Here is a 26764-nt window from a genome sequence, read left to right on the forward strand (position 1 = left end):
TCCAGCGCATCCCCACCTGGCCCGGGCTGTGCTGCTGGAGAGGGAGGATAAATGGGGGAGGCTGGGGCCGAGCCGTGTGCGCCTTGCTGAATGTCACCCTGCTGTATGTCACCCTGCTGTGTGTCACCCTGCTGTCACAGCGCTACTATGCACCGTGCCCTTTGGGCTCGACGTAGCAAGGCGGTAGTTTTATAACCGGGGCGCGTTTGCCTGACTTTAGTACGGCTTTCCTTGACAACTTGAAAGTTTACTCCAGGTGTGTTCTCCTCCTGTGCTAGGAAAGCCTAAAAATAGTTTGCTGGATCATTGCATCTGTTCATTGGTGTGTTCTTCAGTGACTGTAGCTGTGTACTGCTTCTGTTGGTGAAAATTGCCATTCATCTCACATTGACTACTAAATTCTTAACAAGTTTGTAGGTTTTTTTTTTTTTTTTTTTTTTTGGGGGGGGGGCAAACATTCTAAAAAGGTCTTATCACCCTACATAGTCAGCTATGGGCTTCATTTTCAAAAGCAATGAGCATTCATGACTCCCTCTGCAATCCCAGGGAAAAGTCAGTCTTGTGTTTTTTAAAAATCAATCAGTGTACTCTATTTTGTGGCATGGATTGTGCTCACTCCCTGTAAGAATGGTTCACTGAGTTCTTGCACCAAGGTAACAGTGTATTTTCTTCTGATTAATTGCACCTCTGCCTTCTGCAAGCCAGCAGGAACCTGAAGTTGTAGGATTTACTGCCAAAGTGGTGTGTGCGATTGTAAGAAGGAAAAAAAAAAAAAGGGGGGGGGAAGAAAAAAGTAAGGGTTAACTTTTCCAGTTGGTGCTAGTAGGTTTGTGTCTGAAAGAATGTGTATTGCCTTGTGGGTAATTTCTGTGCTAATACCCTGGAAGAAGGCATGCAGGGGTGCACAAAAGAACACTGGACCTAGAGATTCTAGGTTAGACGTAACATAGGAAATTATTTAAAGAGAGAGAAGGACACCTAACTTATCTACTGAACTTCTCACTTTCTCTCTCCTGGGTTTCATCATTGTCTATCCTGATGGACTTGCTTTTTCTGCAAACTGGCCAACTTTGTGATGAATCATCCGGTTAAATGCAGGACTTATGTTCTTGAGCTAATGTATCGCAATGGGAGTTCTTTATCCTTGATAAGAATAATGCATTTATTATGCTGCCTGCTCAAGTAATGATGTCCTCAAGTATTTGCTTTCCTGCTTTTAAGTGGTTGGGCTTTGTAAACTTTGTGCAAGCCACATATTCTTGCCACTTAGAAAACTGAACCTGCCATTTAATTAAAGGTTTTCTTTGGGGAATTTTATTTATAATGTTTGACAGTGTTTGGGGTGGTATTTTTGTTACACGCTTACCATTAGTAGTTTTGGATTCAGCTTAAGCAGTCACAGATATCTCTTGAAATGGCAAAGTCAGAACAAAACAGAGTACTAGTACTAAAAATTTTCCTTTGAATTGGATTGACTCAATCATGCCTTTGTCAAAGTCAGAAAGTCTCTCTGGAATGGTTTGATTTGAATGAACTGGCAAAATTCATCCGTCTCCTTTTAGGTTTTTCACACTGGCTCGGGTGAGATATGCTGACAGTAGCATCAGGGAGCTTATAGTATCAAGTTGTTTATGTTGTGTGGATGGAGGATTTCATTCTCTAGCACCGTCAGCATAGCTTACTTTGGTTCTAGTTGTTCCAGTATGAACTTCCCCGTCCCTGAAAATGCAGATCTCTGTTTCCATCTCTCCCTCTTCTTTCTCGGTTTTCCTTTGTAGTAGTAAATATACAATTAAAAATGTATATTGAAAACTCTTTGGAGCAGCACTGCTGCTAAAATCAACTTTCAAAATCTTAGTGAGATCTCTTTTTGCCATGTCATGTCAAACCTCATAGCAGATTATGAATTAGTTATTTTATTCCACCGAATAGCCCAGGGTTCCCAGGTGTCGTGTGCAGGAAAGAAGTGGTGCATGTTAAACAAAGCCACGGGGCTGCATTCAGCCCCAGTGCAACACCACTGAAGCAGAGAGATGGCTTTGGGGATGCTTGTACTGTAGCCTATTGTACAAGCTGCAAGGCAGTGCAAGTTCACATTTTGGTGAGTCCCTGAAATGGTGAGAGTTTCTTCTGCCTTTTGTTGGACAGCAAACTCTTGAACTTAAAGGGTTGTGACTTCTTATGCATTAGGTCTTCAAATCGTGCCATGATAGGATACATAGAACATGGCAGTATAAGGGTGTGGGCATGTAAACAAATTACTCAGAGGTAAACTGTGATAAAAGTTGCAGTGGGTTGGCTGCTCTCAGTCCCTACTTTCTCTTTGTCTCTCCATAAAAGTAAGGAAGTGTGTGCCTCTAGGACAGAGAGCTAAGCTACACCGTTCCTACCCTATTTACTGTGAGGTAGAATGCACACTGAAATCTGAGTTTACACCCCTGGGCTTTGATGTGCTACCTGTTTTTCCATGCTCTATACTGCATTATGGACGTACCTTAGTTATTAATTCAGCTAAAGGAACATCAAAATATTTATCTTTGGCTCCAATACTATTATCTCCCACTCTTTCTTCAGCAAGTGTGACTGTAGTGGCTGACTGCACATTTGTTTGGCAGCTGACTTGTTTCAGTTCTGTGGCACGCCGAGTCCCAGGTGCAGCACCGTGTACCTTTAGATGCACCAGGTGGGTTACATCTGGGTCTAACCAACTCTAAATATTCCATCCAATTTACAAGGTGTGGTAGTTTGTTCAAAGGTTACATGCCTTTAACTTAGGAAATACCTCAGTCACCTCTACCTTTGTGCTACCCAGATAACGTTAGCAGACGCACCGAGAAGTTGGCCATTCCTCTGGGAGTGATCTCTGGGCAGGCAGAAGTCCCCGGCAAGTGTCCTGCCTGCATGGGCAGGACAGTCCTGCTGCATTTGCAATAGTAAGGTCACATTTTGAACATGTGAACCTGTATTGTTGCCCATGGCCACACAATGTTCTGGTTTGGGGAACTATTGGAAAACAAAAAAGCATGTTATAGTGGAATATTTAATTGCACAAGAGGGGAAAAAAAAGCTACAGCTTCCACAGAAACCCGTGGGATGCCATAAGATTGCTTTTTGATTAATTTGTATTTTTGGTATATTTTTCTAGCTTCTAATAAGATGTCAGCTCAGCTGAAGCTTTTCCTGTCATGGGGGCAACATTCAAAGGGCAAAAGAGCCATGCGTGTTCCTGTTGCAAGCACGGGAGGGGAGGTGTGCTGCTGGGGCCTGCTCCCGGTGGGGCTGTCGTCTCTTGCAGTTAGGTGAAAGTACCCAAAGAACTGAGAAGTCATTCAGCAGAGAGGGTGGAGAGAGATGATGAATACACAGCCACATGGTGTGATTATAAAACCTCGTTTCCATAGGAAATGAGGCTAATTATAACTATAGTACATCAGAAGCAAATCTATCATGTAATTCCTCAGTGGACTATAATTTAATTCCTCCTTAGCTCATTCTGGTAGCTTTCACATAGCTGTACCTGGGAACACCAAGCACACTCCTGACACCTCTACCTTATGCAAGAGGCCTGATTCCAAAAACCCAGAGCTTTCCATTCCCACCTTCATCTTTCTCCTGACTCCCCACGTGGGCTGGGAGCAAGCTGCCAGTTTGTAGTACTTAGCTTGCGCCAAGATCCAGAATATTAAGGATCTGCTGGCCGTATTTACATCTATGTATGTGCATGGGTTTTGAGTTGTGGGCTCTGTGGGAAGCACTGTATGTTGGGTGGACCTGCAAGGGGGAGCACAGGGGGAGGCACAGAATGTGTGTCTGGGGGGTCTGCTCATGAGGCAGGGACGTGGACACGTGGCACTTAGCATTAGCCCAAAGCACTCCTCTCCTTCCCTCAGAAACCTGGGAGCCTCTGGTGGTTTCTCTCCTGTAGCGCCCTCTGTACAAGCATAGATTGCGTTATTGGAAGTTGATTTTTGTTGTGTCTGCTTGAAGTTATATCATATTTATTAAGCTTTATAAGTGTCACCTACGAAGCCTTACTACTTTTCTAGTGACTCATTCTGTGATGTTATTTAAGAATGAGTTTTTTAGTCCACGCTTTTTTAGCATATAGTTGAAGAGATTTCCTGGAAAGTGAACGCATCTCTTTGAAACAAATAGTTACAGGTAATTGGATGACATTCTTTGTGGACGCAAGCGATTTTTAACTTGTATTTTGCAAATACGTTAGTCATACATTAGTCATAAGATTCAAATTCCTGAACCTTATCCGCCAAACCTTCTACCTTGAGAACTCTGGCTTGCAAACGGATCCTCTTTCTGGCCCAGATTCAGTAAATGACTGAAGGGTATGCTTAGTTTTGGTGTACACACAGTGCCATGAAGCATTCTTAGCAGACTAAGCCTCAACTTGTAGAAAGTCGTGTCTTTCTTATTAGATACTGTTCGTAATACCTACCTGCTAGATAGCTTCTCTGCTTCTATCCAATAGACTCTTTGTATGTGAATCAGAATAGTCCTAAAAAGGACTTGCCTGAAAACTTTCCCTCGTGTATTTTGAAGGTAGGAAGTCTTGCTAAGCCAAAAGTGGCAGAAGAGTAGCTATCCTTGCTTACGATAACACAGAAATGATTCAATATACTCATTTCAAGGTCAAGATAAATGCAGTGACATGTTCTAGAGATGAATTAAGTGTGCCTTGTTCCCTTGCCTTCCCCAACTATGTGGGGGTAGTGCAATTCATTTCTGAATCTGAAATTCTTTTTGCATCCAAAGACTCCTTGATCTGCAAAGGTGGTACTTAAAAATGATAGATTTAGGGCACAGAGTGAGGATCATTCTTAAAAATTAATTTAAATAAACTTTTAGCATGCCCTGAGCATTGGAAATCTTCTTTTTAGTCTCCATGACAAATTGTGCAGAGATATAATAATGCTCTGGAAAAAAAAAAAAAAAAAGAGAAAAAAGGAGATGAAACGTGCTGTGCGAGTGCAGCTGGATTAAAACAATATGTAAGGGTGTTTCATGAGTACAACGATGAAGGCTTTGGCCCTTCAAATGTAACTGCAAGTATCTATTGCTGTGACTTTCCCTTTACGGTAAGGAATTATTTACATAGGAAAGTGCTGTTAGTACGTCATGTCAGTGCAGCACCAATGTCTGTAGTTGAACTATAATTCACTGTAATGACTAAGAGAGAGGGTGCCCATCACGGATCAACAGGCACAGATCAGACAGCTGCGAATTAACAATTATGAACTTCAAAAATAAAAATAAAAATCAAAGAGGCTGCCTTTACAGATGCATTTTATTCATTTGTGATGACTAGTTCTGATTAATTATGTAAAATTCTTCAGAAGTAAAGATAATAGGAGACATGCTGTGAAGTGTTGGAAAAAGCAGACGAAACTACAGCATTTTACTTCCAAATCATAGCTTCGAAGCAGGGTAAGATGACAGATTTTTTCAAAAGGGGGTCCCCATTTGTGAGTAATTAACGTTTCATTATGCCGGCATTTCTGTAAGTTCAGGAAAGGCTGCATTATCCTGGGAATGGAGTATTGTAAGAGTGTTTCAACAATGTTTGTTAATTGTATGCTTTTAGTGATTCTGTTCAGAAAATAATACTACTCGTAGCTAATCAAAAGAAGAATAAACCTTCTAGTATGATTTGGAATTTGTACAAATCTTTAGAACTTCTTGGTGAGCAGAATTCACGTCTGCTGCATGGAGATGCAGTACTTCTTGTGTCTGCAAAATTCAGTAGGGGTACAAAAAAACATAACAAGAACTAAAGATTTTGAAAATGACTTTAAAGATTCTAGTAGCATCTTCTTAAAGTAAACTGTTATGATGATGTCTTTATTATTCCTTTCTGTAGGCTTTTCCAGCAAATGCTGTTACGGCTTTCGCATACTGCAGCTCAGTGACGGTGTTCTTCACAGTAATTAAGGTGGTCAGTTACCGTCTGCATCTGATGTTTGATAAAGGAGAAGTAATTCAACAGCAGATCTCAAGAAAAAATGGAAGGCAATGTAAAGATGCAGAGGTCCCAAAAGGAAACACAGTTCAGCCCTCAAATCGTAGGTAAGGTTTTCGTTGTACATTAATGATACACTTTGTAAAACTGGTAGGTTTGTACTATGGTTCTGCATAGCAGAAATGCCTGCTGACTGCAGGAAAACTCCTTATGGTTTTGTGAGGAATGTCACTTAAAAACCTGCTTAGTGCTTGAATTCTCAGTGGCTCCAGCCACTGTGTTACAACTACAGAACTTCAACTGAGAGCTCTGTGTAAATGAACTTTTTGTTTTGTTTTTGGTGTGTTTACAGTTGCTACTGAAAGCTCTGCTGCTGCTCTGTGCGAGCTATGTATTAGAGGATTTGTTCTTGTACCTCTGTGCTGCTGTTCTTTTGTGTCTTTACATACATGTATACACATCTGTGGCACGCTCCTAGCAGTGACGTTGCTGGGAGTGTTGAAGTCTGCCTGCACAAAGACTCTTCTGAGAAATGCTTCTTATGAGTCAATAACCATACAGAGGTTTTGATTTAGTTGAAGGATGCCTTTCAGGCTCTGTTTCTGTTTAGTTCTCACCAGCCTGCAAAGCTGTTCCCTGTTTACGGGTGTCTGATACAGTAATTTAGGAGGCTCATCTGTTCTAGGTTGGCTCAAATTTAAACAGAACCTCCCTGTGTGTTTTCCTTTTGGTTGGCTAATGAAATAAATGTAAACTTTCATTATCCTGCCATTGTTTTGGTTACAAATTAGAGGTAGCATCCCTTGAAACCTGCATGTTAAGTCACATAAGGTGTTCCTTATAGGAGGTCACAGGCACAGCAGTATGTTATCTATCTCTTGATCAGAAGATAAATGACTTAATTTTGACTAGCTGGATGACAGAAGTTTTAAAACAGGCCTTGGTAGCAGGCAGGTTGGTTGAACAAGTTTTTGAAGCCAGCTAGCTACAAAAAAAAATTCTGGGGAAGGTAACTGAACTGAGACCCCAGGGAAATAATTTTGTAGCTTATGGGTAGCTGTAGGGTCTTAAAACTAAAATTGGAATAACAAAAAACACTTTTTGACATTTTGTCATAATGGTGATTTTCTTTTCCAACTAAATTTTTGTTGCATTATACCAGAGAAAGAGAACTTATTGGTTCTTGTTAGTAGGTCTTGGTCAAAAATACTTGCTTACATCCATGGAAAATCTAATAGAAAATGTGTGAAAAGAGTAATGAATAGCTGAATGCATCCACCAAGAAAATGATTAAAAAGTTGCCTGTAGCATATATTTCTCTTGCTTAAGATGAGAGGAACATCTTTATTTTGTCATCTGATGGTTATATTAATGCACAGTATGCATTGCATTTCAAACAGCTGTTTTATGGGGGATTGTAAATAAGTAGACAGATAAAACAGTATGTATTCAAGGGTACAGTAAAAAGATGTAAAAACCAGGAATTGCAAAAGGAGTAAGGAATTGTACATTTAATAATAAAATAATAAAAAATAGCCTTTTGTGCCAATAAGTCTGTGCATTTAGCAGGCAGGCTGAATGACACTGTATGCACATAGGGAGTTTGGAGAGATGTCATTATATTTCTCATAGCAATGTCCTACTACTTGTGAAGGCACCATGAACATTCTACATTGAGTGATTTATTTATTTAGCAAGCTCTCTTGGAGAGGGAGAATAGGCAAAATAGATCACAGCATTTTTCAGCCTTGTACTTTTAAACTGGAGGGGGAAAAATATGCTGGCACTTCATCACATTGTGCTGTTCCTTCCTATTCCACTGTTATTCCTTAGCTTCTCAAAACTTAGGGTGATCTTCTGTGGTTATAAACATTTGGTTCCTTTTCCCCTTTTTCAGCAATAACACTAGGGATAATGGTGTAGTTGGCGAGATCAACCAGAATGACTCTACCCCGACAACTCACGAGAGTTCAAGGGTACAGGATCTCCACTCACAGAACTCATCTGGACCAATGGTTAGTATGCTTCTCTGTACTCAAGTTTTCACTCTGTGCATTACGCAGCTTACCACATAGACTTTTTTATGGTCAGGTGCTGACTGCTTGAAGCACATCTGCCCTGAATTGGAAGGGTACTTCCATGAATATACTTTGTATAACCACTGCTGTTGGCCAGCCTTGGCTTTGTCCTAAAAGTTTGGGTTTACAAAGGCATGTCTGCTATAGGTAATTCTGTAAGTCATTAGAAACCTTTGAAAATCTTGCTAAGAGCAACTAGTTTTCATGACTGCTTTGAGAGAAGGGAGAAGCTAATGCAATCAGAGCGGTCTCTCGTAACCTCAGAACGAATCTGCTCCTGGAGTATTAATAACTTGTTTTTGTTTAACTAGACTTATGCTTATACAATAAACACTCAACATGTACCTTCGGTATTTAAACAAAGCATAAAAACAGATTTTAATCTAGGGGATGTCTATGTGAGTTTAAAAATGCATGTATTCCAAGCCATTGTCCATGCTTCTAAATCAATTAGTGTATGAAATAATGAATGTGATATTTGTAGATCTTGTTATTAAAGGAAAAAAATGAGATATCCTTGAAGTCTGAAAAAGGAAGTATTCAAAAATTAAGAAACAGAATGAACACTGTGTGTGTGATCTTAAGCTACTCCCCACGTACACTGTGATAAAATCTTTAATTATGTGATCCCATGCTATTTTTTCCTACAGGACTTCTGCCTCAGTCAGTACAGAGGATGGTTAGCAATCTCTGAATAAGTAGCTATTTGATACTTCATTCTGTCTTCCTTTTTTTTTCCCTCTGTGTCCCTAGTTATAGCAAACTATTCAAATCCTGGTTTGAATCAAAACTCTCTCATTTCCCTAGAGTGTTTTTACCTTTCTGTAGCATCTGTTTGGTTTAGAAACATTAATGGTTTTTCTTTTATGAGGTATTTTCCACCTTGTTTCTGTCCTAGTCCCCAGTATTCTGGTATTTGTCCAGTCTGCAAACCCATTTCTTCTGGGGATCTTGTCCGAGTCTCCCATTTCCAAATATGTAGGTTGGATCTACTCAACTAGTCAAACCTTTTCTTGCCTACAGGATCCCCCATGAGATTTTTGGGAGATAACAGCTGTTTTTTCTTGGGTTTGGTGTATGTTAGCCTGAAGAAATCCATGTTATTTTTTCCCAATAACTTTTATCTAGTTCTCCATTTAGGCTGTTGAATTTTAATCCCAAAGTGTTTCTCTGGAGTATTGTCTAGTCTGGGGCTTTGCTGTGCAAAACAGACATTGACCTGCTGATGAGAACGCATCAGAGGCTACCAACATGGCTGAGGAGCAAGGTGCATGATGAATGAGGACAGGCAGATTTTTTCCTGTTTTAGATGTTTTTATCCTAAAGGCCAAAATCCATGTAAAGCTAAAAGAAGAGCTTGCTGTTCTCTTCAGCTTGCTAATGGAAGAATATAGAGAAGATTGAGCACTCTTCTCAGCAGTGTGCTGAGACAGAATAAGAGACAATGGACAAACTACAACTGAATGTAAAGATTTTATTTATTTATTTACCAAGAGTGTGGTCAAATACTGGAACAAGTCCAGAGAGGTTGTGAAATCTCCATTCATGGAGATATTCAAAGCTCTGCTGGAGGTGGCCCCAAGCAACTTGCTCTAAATGTACCTGCTTTGAGTGTGTGTATGTATGGGGGAAAGGGTTTGGACTAAATGACCTCCACAGCTTCCTTGCAATCTGAATGATTGTAGGGTAATTAAATGGCTCTCTCCTCTAGTTTTTCATTGAAAAATTGATGGAGATGAAAGTTTTTCAGCTACATGTTTTCAAAACAGTAAAATGAAAAGAGGAACAGGTGAATGCATTCTATTCCTTAACAATTAAAAAAAATCTAGAGTAGGCACTGCAAAAAAAAAAAAAGTTTTTTAAAGATCTTAGATTTTCTTTTTCCCCAAACATCATGCACACAATTGCAATGATGCAGTTTGGAGCATGGCTATTCTATAACCATCTCCCTCACCCACCCTTTGCATTTTGTGTAAGGTATGCATCCAGATTTCAGTGATGTTCAGCAGTAATATCAGTGCTGTAAGTAACCTTTGCTTAGATAACTGTTGCATTGATTTGTTACATTGCATCATTGTTTTATTGCTTTTTTTCAGCAGAACTTAACATGTAGCCATACTACCTTTGTGTGTTTTTTATTTTTAGGAGCTGCCAACACGGGAAACTATTGAAGATCTCAAAGGTACATGTATCTTGAAGGCTTTATAAACCCCTTTAAACCTTTGTTTAATTGTTGCTTGGCACACAAGTCCCCACAACGGGTTCTATCATGCCTCATGTCAGGAGCTGAGTGGAAAAACTCAAGAAGACAAAATCTCAAGCGAATTCTAGCAGAATAAGCTCTCTCAGCTCTCAGTTGGGCTGTTAGGACCACAGCCTTTTCATGAGCGCACAGATAACTTCCTCACTTTTGACATGGGGAAGTGAAAGAGCCTTCTTCACACGTTCTTGGGGAGCTCTGTGCCTCTGGGAAGTATTAAAAGAGGAAGCCAATATTCAGGTTACATCTTAAAGCCCTCATACATCTTCTGACTGTATACCTTTGCAGTTGTTGACCTTCAGCTCAGTAGGGTAGATTCCAGCACACCTTGCTTTGCCTGCAGTTCCAGTGCTTGAGACGTCTCAGTATATTTCAGTTTATCTCCTTTTGGTTTAGGTTGATCACCATACCCTATGGAACTGTTTAAGAACTGCCTGAAGTATTACAATAAAATTCAGCCATGCTGGCTTATACTTTCTTCTCTCACTAAGTAGGGATAATTCTGTGTAAAATATTTATTTTTGATATTAGCTGTTTCTTGAGCTAATTTGATTATTTAAATAAAATAGACATGCTGCTACACCTGTTCTGATCTGAAAGGATTCTGGGTATAGAGTAGAACAGCAATTTTTCCACATGAGCCCTATTTTAATCTTCAGACACAATCCTACTAGTACAACTTATAATATGCCCACAACTATTCATAAAACTAATTCATCTTTGTCATCACAAAAAAATGGCTCGTTTGGTCTGACATTCTGACATTTATTCTCATATAAAGCACTATCAATATTACTGTATTTGCTTTCATAGTATTGCACATGCAGATAACCAAAAGGATCCTTGCTTAAGAACTGCTGTAATCAGCTGTGCCACCTGTGCTTCCATTTGCTCTGCTCTGGAGCAGTTTTTCCTAGCTAAAGAATGGACCTTGATAATAGATAGTTGTCCTTTTTTTGTGAGACCGAACTTCTGTTATGTCTTTATTAGGGGTTATGGTACTAGAAGACCAGGCTGTACCAACAGTTTCATCTACCTCACCCTATGTCAAAGCAGATACATTACCTGTTTCTACAGCTTCTGCTTCAGGTTCTACTGCATCAGCAATAGCAACAAAACCAGCTGCTATGGAAACACTTTCTGGGAATGAAATAAACAAAAAAGGAGAGAATGGGCACTCATATGGAGAGCATGGATCACGAGGTATTCTTGTGGAGAGAGATGTAGCTAAAAATTTCTCCAATGTTTCTTCATCGCAAGGTGATATTTTAAGGACTGGAGTATCTTTGGAGCCGTGGGACAGTGAAAATTCAATTATTTCAGAGCACTTGAGTAATCCTAGAAGTCACAAAAGAGAGAAATTGCTAGATGGCTCGCTGCAGGCGAGCTTTAGCAGTAACTGCCCACAGTGCAGTGCCTTTACAACCAAAGATCCTGAGCACGTGGAAAGTTCTTGCAATGCTGGTAATACCAATGAGGACCTTGATTGCTCAGACAGTGAGACTGCTGTTGCAGTTGTTGACAACTCTCTTCCCGGAGACCAACTGTGTGAGCCCATTAAAATTGTCATCACGATGAGCAGCACGCCAACCACCACCCTCAGCGACCTAGCAGGCTCTGTCCATCTAAAGGGTCTGGGGACTGACAGAACGAGCTCAGCCCTCGAGTCTGGTATAGTTACTGCAGATTGGCAAAGTCAACAAACTAATGAACAGCTCAGAATTCCTGTTATAACTTTTGATTTGTCTGATGACAGTAAAGGTAATGCCTATCCAGAAGTTAGTGAAAGTGATAGAACACCAGAAATTTTAAAGGCAGATCTGTCGTCCAACCATTGTTCTGGCTATGAATCTGGTGACGCAGTGAAGGAACACAGCAATCCAGCAAATAGTCCTTTGGAAACTAACACTTGTTCAGATCCAAATCAGAAGAATGCTTCGGAAAACATCCAGAAAGTGGATTTAAATCCTAAAGAAGAGCCGCAGAACCTAGATCCGCAGTCCTGTAAAACTGCTCATGAAAAGAGGCACATGCGGGTGCTGAGCGTAGACAGTGGGACAGATGTGCTTTTGAGTAAGAATTTCATGGAGGTATCTGAGAAAGAGAAGACCTTACCAACTTCTAAATCTGATTTAGAAGCTAAAGAAGGACAGGTGCCCAATGAATCTAACTTTCTGGAGTTTGTCTCCCTCCTGGAATCCATTAATACCTCAAAGATGAAGGCATCTAATCAATCCACTGTCAAAACAGAGACTACAAAAGAAAATGTGCTTGTTGGAGGTATGGTGCATGATTTACAACCCTTGGAATAAGGCAATTGCAACTAGTTACATTATTTATAGCAACATTGCCTGAGATTTGCAGTACAGTGAATGCAGAGGAAAACTGGTTTTGTTAATAGGGTCAGGGAAGGGCTGGACTTGGTGGGATAAGGTTGTTTAGTGAAAGTGTGGTAGTGCCAGCTGCAATTTCTTGAATACTTAATTTTCTTAACGATTCCTTTTGAAAAAGCTAATGCTAACCTCAGCAGGTGTCCAGTATGGATCTAGTGTTCCATGCTAGAATAGCTTGCATGTGGCAGGCCTCGATTGCAGGCATACCAGAAAGAGTTCTTAAATTGTGCGTAGCTACAGCATTACAGCTGCCTTTGCCCATCTTACCTGGTGCATGTTACTAGTGATCTGTGGGTTTGTAGAAACTGGAAGTGTCACTGGTGGTAGTTCAACTTCTATCTAATTAACACACGTGCACGTGTGTTCCTGAACTTCCTCTACAGTTGTGGGTTGGTTTCTAATTAAAAACAAAACAAACATACAAACAAAAAAATACATGTATTTGTTCTCAGTAGGTAAGAGTTCTGATTTTTGGTTGCTTAAAACTAATATATTCAGGTTTTAAGGAGGAAAGTTGGAGGGGTGGGGTCATTGGAACTTTGCAGTATTTTGATGAAAAATGGTTTCTTCTCATCCAACTTGTCCACTTAATTAAAAGGTTTTAATTTCTTTAAACAAAATCAACTCATTTAAAAACATATACGCAATCCGATTTATAGTTCTGATAAAGAAATAAGTGTTTCTAACCAACATTTTCATTGCTGACACCTAAATCTGTGACCCCTTTCTGTTTTGAAGGAACAGTATTTGTAACATCTTCAACTGCTGTGCAGACAAACCTAGCGAGCCTGTTTTGTGAGTGTGTGAGATGAGGTGCAGTGGAGCTGTGTGGAGTCTGGAGGTACTTGCCAAGTGATCTGTAGTTCCCTGGTTTAGAAGATCTGGGCTAAAGTCAAATAAGACAACCTGTATTCTCCCCTTCTCCAGAATGTTCTGTTCACCTTAGATCCTGTAACAGGTTGTTCTAAGATAGCCTAAGAGGAGGCAATCTAAATGCCTGCTTTGCATTGAATTTGGCTAACTTAGTGGTGCTCAGCAGAGCATCTCCTCTCCCCCGTTTCAGAATGACATCTCTTCCCTAGACTGGCCCTTAGCAGCCTGAATTTCCCTGCCTCTTCCCCCAAGAAGCCTCTCATTACATGGAAAATGTACAAGTGATTTCAAAGTTGTAAGCTTCATGAAGGCAAATATGAAATTCACATTTTTAGCTTAAAAATGGTAGATATTTCTTCTCAGTGCATCGTTTCCTGTCGGTTGCCTTTAGCCTTCACTTCACTTTTCCTAACTTTTTTCTCTTCTCTGTCCTATCAAAAGCATTAGACCCTTATCACGGTTTCCCCCTACGCTTATTTCTCCTTCCACTTTTATATTTCCCATCCACTATTTATCCCTTTTCAGCATAGGTGCTTGACTTCCCTCCTGTGCCACCTCCTTATTCTGTTTCATATTTCTCATCTTTCTCATCTTTTCTCATCTTTCTCATCTTTCCCTCCGTTCTTCCTAGCATTCCACACTGTTGCTTTTCCACTGTCTTTAACTCACCTGAAATCATTGCCTCCCCACAACGTGGGGGAAAAGCCACATGGTAATATTTCAGAGGTAAGCTTAAAACAAAAAGTGCAGCTAATTTAAAAATGGCTTTCAGACAAACACCTTCAGATAACATGACTGCCTTCATAAAGGAAGGAACAATGGCTGATCAGAATAAATCAGATAATCCATAAATTCCCTGGTGACACACACACAAAAAAACCAAAAAACTTTATTAATGTGTGTATAGTTATTAGGCTTTCGATCTGGCAAACTAAGTGCTTCTTCTTAATATCCATGGATACATGTATAGAATAGCTATTCTATATCCTCTTGAATGAGGATTCAAGACCTTCCCTCAAACCAATCTGATACCTGAAGTGACCAAAACGGAATCCTCTACTTTCCTGTTTCTGTAAGCCCACGTGTTTGAAAGCCAGTGGAGCTGAGCATCATAAATGCGTGGTTAAGCTGCCCTGCTCATGTCTCAGGTGGGAGTGGGATGGGGGCAAGCAGCAGCTTCTACCACTGCGCGGTGTCTCCCAGACCTTGTGTTGGTGCTGTGGGAAAAAAGAGTTTCAAGCTGATTTTTTTTTTTGTTTGTTTCAAGCTAGTGAGAGGTAGTTCAAAGGCAGTTACTTTTACGGGCAAGAAGGCTTTATTTTCGAGCCTAGTCAGAATGAGCTCTTTGCTAAAATAAATTACTGTCATTGCTGGCAGCTTCCCCACAGTAAGACTTGATTTTAGGACTGAGAAAGCCTCTAATTTGTTTACAGCCTTGCAATTACGAATGTTTTTTAACAAAATAGCATTTTAGAGTAAATTTGAATAAACATTATTCCCACATTAAAGTGGTTGTTCAGAAAAATGGAGGGGAAGGAATATAGAGCAAGACAAGCTATGCACCACTTGTTTTGAGGGAAGAGCTTGTTTGTCTTTTTGTTTCTTTGTTCTTTTGACCTTGCAAACCACTTAATTGGCAAAAGCTAATAATAGATGCCTGGTCCAAGCGATCATGAAATGCACCGCACAAAGGTGTTCATTAGGAAATGTGAGAAACTTGGCGAATTCCTGGAAAGTCGTGTGTTCAGGGCTGTGTGTAAGAAAGCTGACGTTTTGCATAATTTGGAAAAGGCAGGGAAATGTGCTAATTGCAACAGTCTTGAAAGTGAGCAAATGTCATAGATGGTTCTTTGTTCACTGTCTGCTCCCTCCACACACTTGTGAATTGTGTGAAAGCAGAAGATGTATAATCTTCACCCAACAAGCCCTTAAAACCTTAGAATCACCGAACAGTTTGGGCTGGAAGGGACCTTAAAGACCATCTAGTTCCAGCCCCCCTGCCACGGGCCTGGACACCTCCTGCTAAATCAGGTTGCCCAGGTCCATATAACCTGGTCCCGTCCAACCTGGCCATGAACACCTCCACGGATGGGGCATCCACAGCTTCTCTGGGCAGCCTGTGCCAGTACCAGCTCACTAAAATGCAGTACAAGAAAATAAAAGCCTTACTTAACACTAGCAGGGATGCCAGATTTAACGTGTTAAAATACAGGATGTAAAAAAGCTGTCTCTAAAAAGCTGTTCTGTTGCCACCCCGTCTCTTCTAGATCGTGAGAAAGTACCACTGACACTTGCTAAAAATGGCTTTTGGGCTTGTGTCCTTTCAGTTCTGAACCAGACTTTCACCACCCGCGTAATGAAAGCCTGTGGAAGGGCAACCGCAAATTTTCTTTATACTTTGAGATGCATAAGGAAAGCCAGGTTTGCTGGGTTGCTTCGAGTTCCTCTGCCATGCCTGGAGCTGAGGAAGAGGAGCTGTACATCTGATCTGTGCAGGACAAGGACTCATGTATGTGCTGCCCCTGCTGACACAGGTGACTCGCGCTCTAGGACAGCTAATGTTATCACCTGGGGAGCAAAGCTGGCCGTAGGAGTGGTGGGGACCCGCACAGAAGAACCTAAACCAGGACTGTGTGGCCTGAATTTGGATGTTTTGCAGGCTCTTTTTAGAAAAGGCACTCATCATCCTGGGCAGCGCACAAACCACAACCTTGAGCAAGTTCTGGATCCGAAGCAATTACCCTGCTCCTATAAAAAGCTGAAACATACTTAGGTCGATATTTTTAGACTCTTCATTTTTTTTTTTTCCCCCACATGTAAGAAAGAAAGCTACAACATATAATCATGGGGGAGAAGGATCTTGTGCGTAGAGCCACCAGCCCAGCTAGCTGCTGCCCTGGGAGGGGCAGGGGAGCTTCCCGGCAGAGCAGCTGTGTGCAGGAACCACGTGGAGTTTGATGCCCCGTTTTGGCAGGGACTGATGAGGTGCAGAACTTGATTTGCTAAATCTGATGCTCAAGATGCATCAATGCACCCATCAGTCTTATGGGTAAGGCTTGACAGGCTGTGATTTAAGAAATTCAGGCTTGAAGTCCCAGTGGTGCTGCTGTGTTCAAGGGTAGGGCTGGCACCTGTAAAGAAATCGTAAGGTTGTTTCAGAGGTTGGTCTTCTGACATAATTGTTAGGTTTACTGTTTGGTCTATTTACCTGAGACCTCAAAAATGGGGTTTTATTCCCTGCTCCGTTACAGGCCTAGGTGATTATTTTGAGCAACTCACTTCAGCGCTTAAGTTTCCCTGTCCTGTAACAGAGCGAGTGCCATTGGTTTTTCCTACTGCTTCAGGATTAACATGGTAATCCTGATTAATGGATAGATAATCCCATGTGCTTCTTCAGTGCCTGTGGTGAAATTTTATAGCAATTCCTGGACTGCATCAGGTTCACTGGGCACTGTTCCTATTAGAGGGTGACTGGCTTTAATATTGCTTTTCTATTTTAATGTAGTTGTAGCATAGTAGGCACATTTGGATCGTGAGTAAGCTAGATGTTACTGCTGAAGCAGAAGGAGTGAAGAAAGGGTTGGGAATGGCAATTAAAGTGTCTTCTGTTGGCTTTTATGATACATGCTCCACAGATATGAATGGGATATTTCACAACTCAGACGGTTATGGTTTCATGCTGGGTACTTACAGGAGCACAGACTGATTTGAAATTAGTTATCTCTGCATCCAAACAGGCAACAAATATAGTTCAAAGTGAAACCTCCTATTTTGGATCATAGCGTTGTGGGGAGAGGTAGATTCTGCAATAGAGCAATTAAAGAACAGAAGAGGCTCGGGCTTAATTAGCTTAATTCTGTTTGACCAGATTTCAAAACAGATGGCATTTGAAATTATGACAACAGTGGCATTCGAACTTGCAAGAGTGTGTTGTGGAGATCGGGATAGGGATATGTAGATAAAAGACAAGGGAACAAGGTCTAGGAGACAGGGAAAGGGGACAAAATAGTAAAGTATTTTGGAGAAAATTTACAGAACGATAACATTTCATTCTAATCACCTAATGAAACAAGGCATCTTTAAAGTTGTGATAACCAGCTGTCAGTGTGTTGTGACTACATGTACAAAGGCTGCTCCACTTAAACTGTAAAACTTTTCCCAGTCTTTTCCCAGTGTGAAGTAAGGGCATGTTGACAAAGGTGATTTGTGATACCTAAAATCACTTCCACAAATGAACAAGTTGCATGGCAAAGGCAATTGTTGATAGTGCAGCTGCATTTAAAATAGGAGCTTGTTCCTCAGTTTGTTATATCCCTAAGTAACATCACTATGCTGCTACAACTCTTCAGTGCAGGGAGTATCTTATTCCCCAATGGGACATACGAGAATGTTTATTTTGGTAAGGATTTTGCCAGGATGACTAAGGGATGTGTGTTATGCTCAGCCAAAATATGAAAGCAGTGTACAGACCAAAACCTAGGCGTTTGTGCAGGACTCTTCTGCTCCACCCTTCCCCAAGCCTGACGTGGCTATCAGTCTTGATAGTTTGACCTCGCATGCTTAAGTTTGACCTCGCATGCTTATCTGTATAATTTCCAGATACGTGTCCAAGTTACTTGTTGAGCCCACGTCTGTGCTTGAGGCTTCTGCTGGCCCTGCTGCTTGCCTATCAGAGATGTGGAGCAGTGCCGCTGTCTCAGTGGCTCTGGCTGAAGGCCATGGTGAAGGTGCAGACATACTCAAGTGTTGTGCTTTCGCTCCTGTAGAGTGTTTTCTTCTCATAGCTTAAAGTCAGCTTTGCCAGCAAAATTTTCACGCAGGGAGCGTTTCAGTGATGTAGAGCTCATTATGCACCCTGGCAGGACACTCCCCGTCTAGACACCTCTATCTCTGCTTAAATGCTGAAGGTGTAAGTCACTTGGAAGAAAAGGAATGATAATTGTGACAAACAGTCATAAGTCCATCGCAGCTTATCTCTCCAGTGCTGGAAATAGTCATCACCACGGTGTTGTCTGATCGGCGTATACAGCCTGTAAGAAGCAGTACTGTTTATGTTTACATTATTCTGACTTTTTACCACTGCACTGCAGGGGAAAAATCTGAAAGACTTGTGGTTTGGAACGGGAAAGAGAGGTATTTTCTGAAACCACTAGATAATCAAATTAAAAAATATTTTAATTGTTCCAGCCCTAGAGCCAGTTTTGGGTAATATGGGGCCAATTAGATTATTAAAACCACAATTTCTGATCACTATCAATTATTCTTACTGCTTGGGACAGCCCAAACCTTTGGGAAGATGGTTTTGATTAGGTATCTACAGCCCTTTCACCTATTTCTGGTAGCTGCATGATTAAGGGGATGCTTCATTAATGCCACAGTTAAATATGATACAGTCACTACTTTAGCTGAAGTTATCTTTAAATAGGAAGGAAAAAACAAAACAAAACACAAACACTCACCCCTTTGTTTTTTAATAGGAGAAAGTAGATCTGGAAGGCCCACTGAAGATTGTCTCCATATCCAACAGATGTAAAACTTTTCCCTAAACCAAACTCTTATTATTGCACAAGAAGTCAAAGTCCATGGTTGTAGCATGCTACAGAAAGAGAGCAAGAGACTCAGAACATCATCGGTATCATAGTGACTTTTTAATTTATTTTTTTTGTAGAAGCTGAAGGAAAACTGCTGTTTCAAGCAAGAGTTACACGGTGTCTTTACTTCTGCTGCCCACTCTGTTGTTTTTGGTACCCCAGCTGGTTAGACCTGTAGTCATAGTCTGTGGCCCTGGTGAGGTTCTTCAGGTGTGGTGCTGCTTGTTGTGCTTCACCTGAAGGGCTGAGACCTGCTGGGACCAAGATGCCATGGGACAATTAAAGTTGTCTGTATACTTCTGGATTTTAATTATCTGAAGAAAAATAAGAGTGCACAGTGTCTTATGTGATTATGAGGCTGAAGAATTTGTGCAGGTGTCTGAGGCTTTAAGATACTCTAGGGGTGTGCCATGTGAACTGAAACTGGTGTAGAGATGTCCTAACTCTGAAGGTAGGTAGGTTTGTAGAAGTAAGGTGTTACAAGATCAGCTGATACAGGCTGGAAAAAAAAATGCAGACAGGTGATCTAAAAAGTCTGTGTATCCAAAAGCTTGTCTGCTCAATGATATCAGTTGGCTGAATAAAAAGATACGTTTTTCTCTGGAAGCCTTGAACCTGCTTTATCCTCAGACCATCTTAGCTATAACAACATTAATTCTTGACTGGTGACTCTTGCAGGTTAGGATGGTAATCGTATTGGCAGGAAGTGCAGCTTAGCAAATGGCATTTTTGTAAGGGGATTTTGTGCTTTTTTTTTTTTTTTCTTGATGATTAAATTTCTACGACGCTTAAACAGCATGTATTGCAAGAGACCTGGGTAAGTACATATCAATGCACCTTGCAACATGCAAGAAGCTACAGACACACTGCAGCATCTCTAGCAAGCAAAACAAAACCTCTTTTTTCCTTAAACATTTAATTGTGTGACTACTCATGGTGATGAAACCAACATATGTTGCGCTTCAAAATCCCAACAAATACATTTTTTTTAGTTTACAGTCAAAACACAGTTGAGTTGCAACATATTTCACAGTTCAACATGAACATCAGTAACTAAAAGAGATCACCACTTGAAAGTTGTATGCATATGGATAAATGATATATATGAATGGTATATCTGTAAAAAAAAAAAAGTAATGCAATTGCTAGGAACTGAACATATACATTGTGTGTATTTTAAAATCTTTGGTTTGGTATTTTCTAAGCCTCAGGAAATCTACTGAGAAATTGTTTAGCCCTTTTGTTCTTTGCATTGTATCAGGAGCACAGCTGGTAGGGAAGAGAGATTAGGCAGCTACCTACTTTCCAGTGCAACAGCTCCCTTTCCTTTGAAGGTACTGCCTGCCTTTTTGTAAAAGGGGAATGAGCCAGTGCTGCTGCTTTTCTGCTGTCGGTATGCATGACTAGGGAACAAACTGTGGCCCCCAAGAAAGCTACCTATTACTACTGTAGGGTAGGGATAGATTACTTCTCATCTTCATCCAGAGGGAAGGAAATTCTCTTATTTGTTGTAGCATCATGCAGGTGGTTCTTGAAACAACCCATTTGTTTGTCCTTCTTAGGTCAGAGTACCTCCTCATCCAATGTTCTGTTGGAGTTGTTTAAACAATATTGTTTGTCATGTTAATGTTTTTTGTAACGCAAGTGTTGGCTGTAGTGTTTTAGCTTTTCTTTTAGATGTTCTTACCCAGTCGTCAATGAACGAAGCTCCTGACAGTCATCTGTGGAGAGTGGCTCTACTTCACTGCCCTGTTTTCCAGATAGCCAGACGACAGAGAGAAAAGAAGAAGTGGTGGGAACAGAAAAGCTCCGTGAGCAACTTCCTAAACAGGAAAGATCAGATGTACAAAGCCAAGATCGTGCTAGTACTAGTCCGGTGCTACCAGAGTCTGCCAAATTTACAGCACTGTAAGGCCAGTTTACTTTACAATTTTGTACTTCAAAGATATGATGTAAGCTGTTTTGTTTCATTGAGTAGAAATGACATAAACTTTTAATTAACCTCTCTTTCTTTTTGTTTTATTGAGAACAAGAAAAAAGTTCCTCATAGTAGTTTTGAAACATTTTTGTGTCAAGTTACCAGGGCAACAGGCAAAGGCAGATAATCTACCGGGTAACTTCTCAGCAGGACAGTTCTGTCTTGCAAGTAATAAGTGGACCTGAAGCATCTGTACAAGATGAGCTGTCCGTGGATGCAATGCATGTGTTCATAGATGAAAACGGTGAGTTTCTCTAGTTGGAATAAGTGCAATATGTGAAACAATTAATTCTGAAACCTTTAGACTCCCTAGAATTGTATTTCTCTTCTTATCTGTTACTGATTGCTTGTTTTCTGTGTGCATGAAAGAAAATGGCTTAGTAAGATCAGTAAATTTACTGTTGGATCAGCAATAATGAGAGAGTTCAAAATTCAACTAGCACAGACCTGAGGTATGCACAGTGCTGTATCTGCCAGAAGTTTGTCTTCCAAACATTACCCTCGAGAAGTGCAGGTTTAGCTTTGCTTTCCAGAACCTCTGGCACTTTCTGCCTGGGGTGTGTGAAGGGAGGAGGGTCTGTATGAGGACGGCAGTGCAAAATGTTTCTCTTCTTTACTGTTGTGTTCTCCAGCTGAGCATGATTAGGTGCTGACTCAGGCTGAACTCTGGTAATGCTGTGGTTGCTCCTGTTCAGATTCGTGGTCTGCCATCTCTTTCAAGTGAATTGACGAGTGAACTAGTTTCTCTCAATGCCTGTGCTGGAGCACAGTTGCTCTGCTGCTGTTACTGGAGGTTGAAGCTGTAATATGCGTGGTGGTGGTTTGTTTGAACTCCACGTGGAGCCCTGTGAGGTCCTGGCCAATACCTCTGAATGGCAGCCATCCCAAAAGCTGTGTTTCCTTTAAAGCTGCCTTCAAAACCAGTGTGGAATGAATACTCCTCATAGCTGGGATCCTGATCCCAGAGTTTTTTGGTTTTCTGCCGACTCCTCATGGCCCTGCTCACAGCCCTACAGCTGCTCCTGATGTGTTGTGTGTCTAAGAGCAGCAGAACATCATGGCCTCTGGCTGAATGAACAGTGACCCTTCACTTCTTGCTGCGTGTGCAAGGGGAAAGTAACAGTGGCTATGCTTTTAGCAGAATTTTTCACTGCTTTGTACCTCCTGACCTCACCTTTGTGAACATAAAGAACAAATCTGTTTTGTAGTGAGTTCATATATAGGCTTTTTACATTTACTTCACGTACCTTTTAATGACGGTGTAGTCCTTAAGCCTCTGATGAATCTGTTTCAATGGATGCTGTTTTAATTTGGCTTCACATCATTCTTGTGCCCAGCACTGGAAAAAGAGGTCAAATCTTCACTGTAATCTGTGCTCTGATCTATCTGAGGTTTTTACTTGTTCAAATGTTAATTTCATTTCTGAACTTCAAAATAAGCCTATTATGAAAAACTATATTTAGGTTTAGAAATGTGCCTGATATAAGATATATTTTGATATATTTTGATGTGGAAAACAAACCATCATATAACTTAACTGTTTTTTTTTGTTTTTTTTTATTTTGTAAAGGGGAAATTAGATCCTGTTATTTAAAGGCTGGCTGTCAGAAGGAAGGAAATTTTCGACATCAGATATCAAATTGTGATTGTATTTCAAATGCTCAGTAAGTAAGCCCTTATTTTTAGAAACGTTAAGAGCTTTCATTGCTGGAAGCTATGAAGCAGATTGTAACTGTGAGAGATGCGTGTGAAGAAGAGAGCTGGAGGATAAATGTGTTAACCTATTCTAGAGATGTCAAAACATGCAATTTTATTCTGTACTAGAACAATGACTGCTTTATAAAAATATCGATAAGGAAAAGTGAAAAGGAAAACCAGAACAAGTCAGTGAGGTTTTCATAACTATCTGGGAAAAGCCAAAGTCAAGTGTGGGGATATAAACAAGACAAGACAGTAAATAAAACAAGGTGAGAGACTGTTATCAGGTGTTCTCTCAACTTTATTGTCTTGCTCATTTCCCTTACTTGTTGTGTTCTGTCAGTATCAGCCTGTGACTCTATTTCCTCTGAACTTGAGCAGCAGAGCCTTTCATCTTGCATGAAATCTCTAATGATAATTTGCCATTCTGAAAAAGGTATCTGAACAATTTTCAAGTTTTTTTTCGGAGTGATGGCATAAATCCCACACTCGCTCTTGTGGTTTTTGTTCTCTGATGTATTATGTTGTTACACATGTTTGCAAGAAGAATTTTAACTATTGGTAAGTATTTTTATTAAATTATGTTTTTAATATTGTTATAGAGAATTTGGAACCGTCGAGCTAGGGGGTGAGAGGGGTTGTTGTTAATAGCAAGTATTGTTCTTAAAATGTTTGGCTTTTGGTGGAGACTTTTGAAAAGCTCAGGAGTATGTTAAGAACATGTTAGCATTTTAGATAGAATGCTGTTAGGAAAGAGATGAGGATGTTTTTTATTTTCAGTAGGTGAAGACTTAAAAAACAAATTAATAAAAAAAACTGGTTCCATCCACAATATGTTCCATTTCTTTAGCAAAATGGAGGGACAAAAAAAAAAAAAATAAACAACTGGTAGAGTTCTGTTTTGATTAAATATCAAACATTTTGTTTTGGGGTTATTTAACTCTTGCAACTTTTTTTTTTTTAATTCACCTTGTACAGGATAATGCCTTCCCCTCCCCAGCCCCAACATAGTTACATGGATTGAATCTGTCCTAAATTCACAAATAGTTTAAGGTCCCCTGACATCTATCAGTTAATCTGCTTTTTTGAAAAGAGAACAATCTTCCTTCTCTTATGCAAAGTCCTTCTAAAGCTGTCTACTAGATGTTTATGTAACATCTACCACATTAAATGCAGTTTTTTAGTTTGTGGTTTGCAGACCTCTAGAAATGTGAGTTACTTTTAAGGAGTCTGCTAAATACTATTAGCAAATGCAAGTCCAGATGTTCTCTGCAGTCATTTTCATGCATTTAATTTATAAAGACCAGTACCTTTGCTGGAAATCTTGGAGTGTAGTAGCAGTTCAGACTGAAACAGAACAAAGCAGCAAAGATCAGTGCGTTCTCAGGACTGATTTTGTATACGAATGGGAAGGGAGAGCACAAGAGCTTTTCTAAGAACAGAGCAGCATGAAGGAAAGTACAAAGCAGAAGTTCACATGAAAAACAAGGAAGGAGAACCAGGAAGCATGAAGCATGCCCAAAGCTGTTTTTGCAAGGGCAGTTAGTAATATGACTAGGCCAGAGAAATTAATGAGAGCTGTTTGTTCAAGCGGCAGTTCCTGCCATCTGTGCATTGATTTAAGGGTAGCATGGGAAAGAAAGGGTTTTCATTTTCTCCTTAGATGCTCACCATCAAGTAAGCTTGTACTTAGATGTTATGGAACATTTCTTGCCTATAGAAAATAGAGGGCAAATCTGATTAATCATCCTTAAAAACAGTTCAGGAATGAGGCATCTTTCTTACCTTGTTCCCTCCTACCTCCACCAGCAGGCATGCACACCAGTTATGTCAGGTTGGTTTCTTGGCTATGGTTAAAGATAAGCCAAATAGTCACAGTTATCAACTAAAGATCTGTTCATTACTACACAAAAAGGCAAATATATAGAATAATAATAAAAAAAAAAAGCTCAAGGCTTAATCAATTCATGTTTCAGTTACAATCTCTTTTGTATGTCTCTGTGGAGAGCTCTCCAGAGAAATTATTTACTTGATGTTGGCCCTCCTTTGATAGAAATATTCGGTATTAAATAGATTAAGATTCTAGTATAGGTTTCCCCAAGCCAATAGCAAGCTATCTCTTGTACTGTCATTGTGAAGGATAGTAGGACTTCCTGGTATCATTTACATACCCCCTGTGTCTTTTGCGTTGTTTCTTATGTTGCGTGAGAAGTCCATACCACCAGGAGAGGCTGCTTTTATGGAAGAGTAGTGGAAAATAGCTTCTTCATGAGTATTTGAGGTGATGTAGAAATAACAGCTTTAAAATTTGTATATGAATGCAATGGTGAGCCATCCAAATTAAATTTTATGTGCTCAAAGGATGTGGGAGAAAATTAGTACCTGGACATAAGAGAGGTAGCATCCTCCTTGAATAGGAGGGATAGGGTTTTGATCTTAGTGAGCTCAGATTGCAGAAGCTAGAATAAGATGGTGGAGAAAACATCTAACAAATCTGCAGTAGAAGTGCATAAGCTTTTAAAACACTTATCACAAATCACGTTGTCTCTACTATGAAGATTAAGCTGCTCCTAAAGCAAAAACGTCAAACTGAGTTAAGCCAGTGAAGTAACTGCATGGACGTACATGGGCTGTGCCCTGATGCACCTCTGTGAGGTGGAGAACCAGGGACACTGCACCAAGCTGGTGGTGGCAAGAGGCCCCTGGCTTTGTGGCTGTTTTGGGGAGAAGCAGTAGAGCAGAGGTGCTGTCACTCCTGGAGCTGTGGGACTTCTGGGCAGTGCTGCAGCTTGTGAAAGGGGAAGGGGTTTTGACTGAGGAGGGTGTGAACCCTGACTGGTCTGTCGAGAATACAGTAAGTAACTTATGAATTGGCAGAAGGTAAATATACCTTTTGACTAAGTCAAGCAAAACTGGATAAAGTATTTAAGTCTATGAAATAATATTTAAATATGACTTGAAAGAAACCATTAAAGAGAGCCTTGAGGCAGACTAACTAATGATTAACAATCTTAAATTCAAATTACAACTCACTGTTTCTGTCTATTGAATTCCACTGTTGTCTGCTCCAGGAGTAAAGTCTTAACCAGTCTGGCATTTTACAACAGCAATTGTTAGGAACGGAAGTTAAAGTGGTATTTGTATGGCCTGTGAGCAGTTTAGATTAAACTGCTTGGCATGGCTTCTGAAATCCAATTCTCTCAAATAATGCAGAGTCTTAGCACTGCCACTCTCTCACAGAAGTGATGCTGTGTTATGATTTCTTCTGTTCTTCGCTTGTAAAGGCTAGGTGGATAACCTGAGAGAATAAAAATGGATTAAAATATGCCATAGAAAGCTGATGTCCAAATTCGAAGAAATTAATGCTTTCATCCTGAAGAGGCTCCTTGATATTGGAAGCAATCTTGTCTGAATGGATTGGCTGAATTCAAATACCAGTTCTCATCACCTCTTTTAGGCTCTACTCTGTTGTGAGATGGTCCTTGGAGTATTCTCCAGTTTATCAGTGTTAATATATATTCTACCAGATGCTATAGTAGTTGGCCTAAAAAAAGACATTACCTGTACCTTTAGTCCTTGTCCTGGAAACTCTCAGAACTTCTTAAAGATAGCATAAACACTCATTAGTAACTTCTAAAATTATCTCTTAATTCTGCCAGAGATTGTTGAAAATTAGAATAGTTTTACATTAACTTCGTATTTGTGTCTCACCAAATTCTATCACCAGTCCAGCTTCTTAAATATTTAAATAGTTAAAGTTCATCCCTGCATTGTAATGATCAACAAAAAAAAATGATGCCTTTTTCATCTCTAACCTCACTTTGCCAGTGATTCTTGTTAATGAGTTTGGTGAATTACTTCAACATTGGCAGGTAGCTAATCAATTCCCCAATTGTCCATGTAATTACCTTGACCCAAC

The 26764-nt window shown here is 40.2% G+C and overlaps 1 protein-coding gene across 2 annotated transcripts in view; it reads left to right on the top strand.

The window, feature by feature from the left end:
* The window catches only part of PCNX2 (pecanex 2), a 159307-nt gene that overhangs the window by 269 nt on the left and 132274 nt on the right, over window positions 1–26764 (top strand). For both annotated transcript variants that reach the window (XM_032183690.1, XM_032183691.1), the window contains exons 2-8: window positions 5876–6081; window positions 7872–7989; window positions 10198–10234; window positions 11303–12592; window positions 20930–21077; window positions 21246–21391; window positions 22718–22811. In XM_032183690.1, coding sequence (XP_032039581.1) covers window positions 5876–6081; window positions 7872–7989; window positions 10198–10234; window positions 11303–12592; window positions 20930–21077; window positions 21246–21391; window positions 22718–22811 — 2039 coding nt within the window. The remainder of the gene's footprint in view (window positions 1–5875; window positions 6082–7871; window positions 7990–10197; window positions 10235–11302; window positions 12593–20929; window positions 21078–21245; window positions 21392–22717; window positions 22812–26764) is intronic.

Source organism: Aythya fuligula, chromosome 3 (assembly GCF_009819795.1).
Source record: "Aythya fuligula isolate bAytFul2 chromosome 3, bAytFul2.pri, whole genome shotgun sequence".
NCBI classification, from domain to species: domain Eukaryota; kingdom Metazoa; phylum Chordata; class Aves; order Anseriformes; family Anatidae; genus Aythya; species Aythya fuligula.